Source organism: Tachysurus fulvidraco, chromosome 11 (genome assembly GCF_022655615.1).
Source record: "Tachysurus fulvidraco isolate hzauxx_2018 chromosome 11, HZAU_PFXX_2.0, whole genome shotgun sequence".
Classification (NCBI taxonomy): Eukaryota; Metazoa; Chordata; class Actinopteri; order Siluriformes; family Bagridae; genus Tachysurus; species Tachysurus fulvidraco.
The window spans coordinates 25,209,363-25,214,362 of NC_062528.1; the positions used below are offsets into that span (position 1 = coordinate 25,209,363).

Genomic DNA, 5,000 nt, shown 5'->3' on the forward strand with positions numbered 1-5,000 from the left:
GAGAGAGAGAGAGAGAGATAAAAATCTCTGGTTTGACAAAGAATGTCAAATTTCAAGAAAAGAACTTCAGATCACTATCTAATAAAAAAAAGAATCCATAAATCCTCCCTAAAGAAGAAAAGAAGAACATGACAGCATAAACATAGACAAAGTCAACCATAATTCATTCTAGGAACCTGTGGGGCAGTTTAATTACCACTAAACAAGAAAACCATATTCCTGCTGTTGTAACACTTCGACCCAGATAACTCGAGGAAGAGTCTGCAGTACATATGTTTAACACACCTCTCTCATACATGAGGGGTCTAGCTCTTAATAAGCATCACAAATAAATAAATAAATAAATAGATAGATAGATAGATAGATAGATAGATAGATAGATAGATAGATAGATAGATAGATAGATAGATAGATAGATAGATAGATAACAAGAAGGCAGAGCAAACCTATCCTCTACCATAGTTTGTTACATCACTGGCAGGATCTCCTACGTCATCAGCACTTATGCATTATTAGTGATCATTCACTTAAAGGGCCACACAGTAATGTGACGTGTGTAAAACATAGTTTAGGCCGTCACACTGTTCATCACCCAAATGTATGGACTGAACATTTTGGACACCTCGATACACAACATGATCTAAATCCCAAGCAAATATTATAAACAGTAAAGTAGCAGCTACACCATCTGGACCACGCTAGCTACACCCTGATCAGTTTAACTCGCTTTGTTCTAAAGTTGGGTATCAGATTAATGCCATCTCTCCTTTCTCCACGTGACGTACTGATCAGACGTGTAACCGGAGACTGATCAGACGTGTAACCGGAGACCGATCAGACGTGTAACCGGAGACTGATCAGACGTGTAACTGGAGAAGAAATCAGACGTGTAACCGGAGACTGATCAGACGTGTAACCGGAGACTGATCAGACGTGTAACCGGAGACTGATCAGACGTGTAACTGGAGAAGAAATCAGACGTGTAACCAGAGACCGATTAGACGTGTAACCGGAGACTGATCAGACGTGTAACTGGAGAAGAAATCAGACGTGTAACCAGAGACCGATTAGACGTGTAACCGGAGACTGATCAGACGTGTAACTGGAGACTGATCAGACGTGTAACTGGAGACCGATCAGACGTGTAACCGGAGACCGATCAGACGTGTAACTGGAGACCGATCAGACGTGTAACTGGAGAAGAAATCAGACGTGTAACTGGAGACCGATCAGACGTGTAACCGGAGACCGATCAGACGTGTAACCGGAGACCGATCAGACGTGTAACTGGAGAAGAAATCAGACGTGTAACCAGAGACCGATCAGACGTGTAACCGGAGACTGATCAGACGTGTAACTGGAGACTGATCAGACGTGTAACCGGAGACCGATCAGACGTGTAACTGGAGAAGAAATCAGACGTGTAACTGGAGACCGATCAGACGTGTAACCGGAGACCGATCAGACGTGTAACTGGAGAAGAAATCAGACGTGTAACCGGACACCGATCAGACGTGTAACCGGACACCGATCAGACGTGTAACTGGACACCGATCAGACCGTGAGAGTAAATTCTCATGACTAAATCTGATCAGAATTTGAACCCCAGCAGTCAGATGTTGTTACTTACAGGACAAATAACAGCCACATGTCGTGTGTGAACGATGTCCATCCTGACACGAGTGAGGGACAGAACCTGAATGTCTTTGTGTTTAACTGAGTAAAGGTGGAAGCTTCCCAGTATTTTTATGGTGATGTCCGGTCTCTGTGATTTATCGTCCATCCCCGCAGTCAGAATCTATTTCCAGATGAAATCACTTTACACCCGAGAGTCTGTCTGACCTCTTCACAGTCAGATCAAAAGTAAGACTCTGATATTTGTTCCTTCTGGGCGAAATTGCTCTGACCTTCTCCAGCTCGGCTGCTGTCATTCAAAACATCCCATCATGCACTTCTTCCCCTTGCTAAATTACACCGGGAGAAGAAGAGCGGCTGGAGTCGGATCACGGCGGGTCTCACGTTACACGCCGTCATTCCGCTCACGTCTGACTATCGACTCTCAGTAATTTAGAGTAATAACCATTTTCTCCATTATTCTGCACTGGCTGGGGTTGAATGTGGCCTGAGATGATGACAGATGATGGAGATTTTATACAGTCACTATTCAGTTTAACACAAAGTGAGCTGCAGGATCTAAAGTGTGTTAATACTACAGCAGATTCCTGTTACACAGCACTGACACTACAGACTCATACACAATCTTTACCTTAAGAAAACTTAACAATACCAACAAGTTCATTATCAGTGGGCTGTGAGCTCTACACGTCCCTGTGAAGGAGCTGTTACCATGGAAACACCTGTTATCCATACCTGGTGACCAATCAGAACACAGGACTCTCAGCTCTGTGTGATAAGTACAGTAAAGTGCAGCAGTGTAATAGGATGATTTACACTCAAAATCCTACAGTCGTATGCAAAAGTTTAGGCACCCCTGACAATTTCCATGATCTTCATGTATAAATATTTGGGTGTTTTATCAGCAATTACATTTTGATCTATCAAATAACTGAAGGACACTTCAGTAATATTTCAGTAGTGACATGAGGAACCAGTTGTGTGTTCCAATTAATCAGGGCTCAGAGTTCCAGGTATTCAAATCAACAAAATGGCAAGGGTGCCCAAATTTATGCACCTGTCTAATTGTGTTGGATGCACATTTTCTGCTAATCCAATAAACCTCATGTCACTACTGAAATATTACTTTAGTGTCCTTCAGTTATTTGACAGATCAAAATGTAATTACAGATAAAACACCCAAATATTTATACATGAAGATCATGGAAATTGTCAGGGGTGCCTAAACTTTTGCATATGACTGTACATGTAATATGCTGGTGCTGCTCATGCATTGTGTGTGTGTGTGTGTGTGTGTGTGTGTGTGTGTGTGTGTGTGTGTGTGTGTGTGTGTGTGTGTGTGTGTGTGTGTGTTTCAGCATCCCCTCACCCCAATCACGTTGGAAAGCCGTGTTTGAAGCTGAAGGTTTATGTAAAACCAGCAGGTAAGTCTGTTGTCGGTTTTCTGCATGAAACACTTTCAGGTATCATCAGTAACCTGAGGGTCTTAGTTCAGATCTCATTAGCTGTGTGTAGAGTTACAGCCATTTAACTCTCTACAGCATTTACTGTAACATAGGGTTCATGTAATATCTCTAAAATTAACTCTATTACCCCCACCCCCCGACCCCCACCCCCAGATGGTTCGGCCTTCGAGTCACCGGAGCCGTTCCTGATTGACCGCAGCTCCACTAACGATCTTCAGTCCTGTGTGTTGATGCTTTCGGCGGCCGCGTCGGTCCTGATGATGACGCGTGTGTAGGCTTTACAGATTTATTCCCTCCTTTTGCCCCTCAGGGAAGTGTTTCTGCCCTCCATCTGCCCCACACATGGTAATGAGCACTAAAGCTAAAACACTACACAGAACGATGCGGTCTGACACGACAAACATGTCAGATATTATTTTATTGGTCGTGATGCATGGATCCTAAACGGAGCAGTGTGGTTTTTTTTTTCTTTTCTTTCTCCAACATGTTAATGGCATTACATCTGAGAACGAGTTCAGTTCAGAAGAAACTCAAACTTTCTGCTTCCTCGCCTCGACTCCGAGTGTCGCTTCCTTCCGACTGATGACACCAAAGGACTTTAGAGGTTTTTGTTTGGGACGATTTGAGAACCAGCAGCACCACTGAACCCTAGCTGTAGACTTATTCACTTGCATGTGAAACACTGTGAGGAAACAGAGAAAAGAATTCTTACAATATTAATATTAATACTATATTTTTATGGCTGAACAAATCGGACGCTGCATCAAAACTACAGATGTTGTTGAGTCAGAAAAAAGAAAATGATTGTGTTTCGTCTGTTTAACGTGAAAATCTCCATGGAGATGAGAAACACTGAGGGTTTTTTGTATTAGGTTTCATGTTATTTTTGTAGCATTTAAAAGCGGCATTAATTATTAATGTGACATGGGGAAAGGTTTTTAGTGTCTCGTGTGACGGTGAATCAGCAGCTCACACAAACTTGCCCTCCTTCAGCATCTGGCTGACTTTAAACTCTCACATTACAGTTAAAGCCCAGTCTTTTATCCCACTTTGTAAAATCATCCCCTTACTTTAATCTGGTGGCCTGATCACTGTTCACGTCTTATTGAGGGCACAAAGTGTTCAAAGCCCTGAGACACCAGCACCAGCAGGATGTCTGAAAAGAGACACGCCCCCACATGCCCTCCCAGAGACACACCCACCTGCCAATGCCCCCCACATGCCCTCCCAGAGACACACCCACCTGCCAATGCCCCCCACAGGCCCTCCAAGAGACACACCCACCTGCCAATGCCCCCCACATGCCCTCCCAGAGACACACCCACCTGCCGACGCCCCCACATGCCCTTTCAGAGTCACGCCCACTTGCCAACGCCCCTACATGCCCTCTAAGTTAGACCTACCTGCCGACACCCCGCATGCCCTCTCAGAGACACACCCACTTGCCGACGCCCCCAGATGCACTCTCAGAGACACGCCCACTTTCCAACATCCCCACATGCACTCTGAGACACACCCACTTATAGATGCCCCCACATGTCCTCTCAGAGACACTCCCACTTTCCAACATTCCCACATGCACTCTGAGACACACCCACTTGTAGACGCCCCCACATGTCCTCTCAGAGTCACGCCCACTTGCCAACCCCCCTACATGCCCTCTAAGTTAGACCTACCTGCCGACACCCCGCATGCCCTCTCAGAGACACACCCACTTGCCGACGCCCCCACATGTCCTCTCAGAGACACTCCCACTTTCCAACATCCCCACATGCACTCTGAGACACACCCACTTGTAGACGCCCCCACATGTCCTCTCAGAGACATGCCCACTTTCCAACACCCCCGCACACCTTCTCAAAGACACGCCCACTTGCCGACGCCCCCACACGCCCTCTC

General features: G+C 45.4%; 1 protein-coding gene across 2 annotated transcripts in view; it reads left to right on the forward strand.

Moving 5' to 3' along the window:
• Window positions 1-2,913: 2,913 nt before the first annotated feature.
• LOC113638174 (proteoglycan 4-like) overlaps window positions 2,914-5,000 on the forward strand; it is a 2,584-nt gene continuing 497 nt past the window's right edge. Inside the window, exons 1-3 of one of the 2 annotated variants that reach the window (XM_047820271.1) lie at window positions 2,914-3,059; window positions 3,255-3,446; window positions 3,555-5,000. The exon at window positions 3,555-5,000 is cut by the window's right edge and continues 497 nt beyond it. In XM_047820271.1, the coding sequence (XP_047676227.1) occupies window positions 4,321-5,000 (680 nt within the window). In that variant the 5' untranslated portion in view covers window positions 2,914-3,059; window positions 3,255-3,446; window positions 3,555-4,320. Of the gene's footprint in view, window positions 3,060-3,254 lie in introns of both variants that reach the window. The other variant, XM_047820270.1, reaches the window with a different exon arrangement.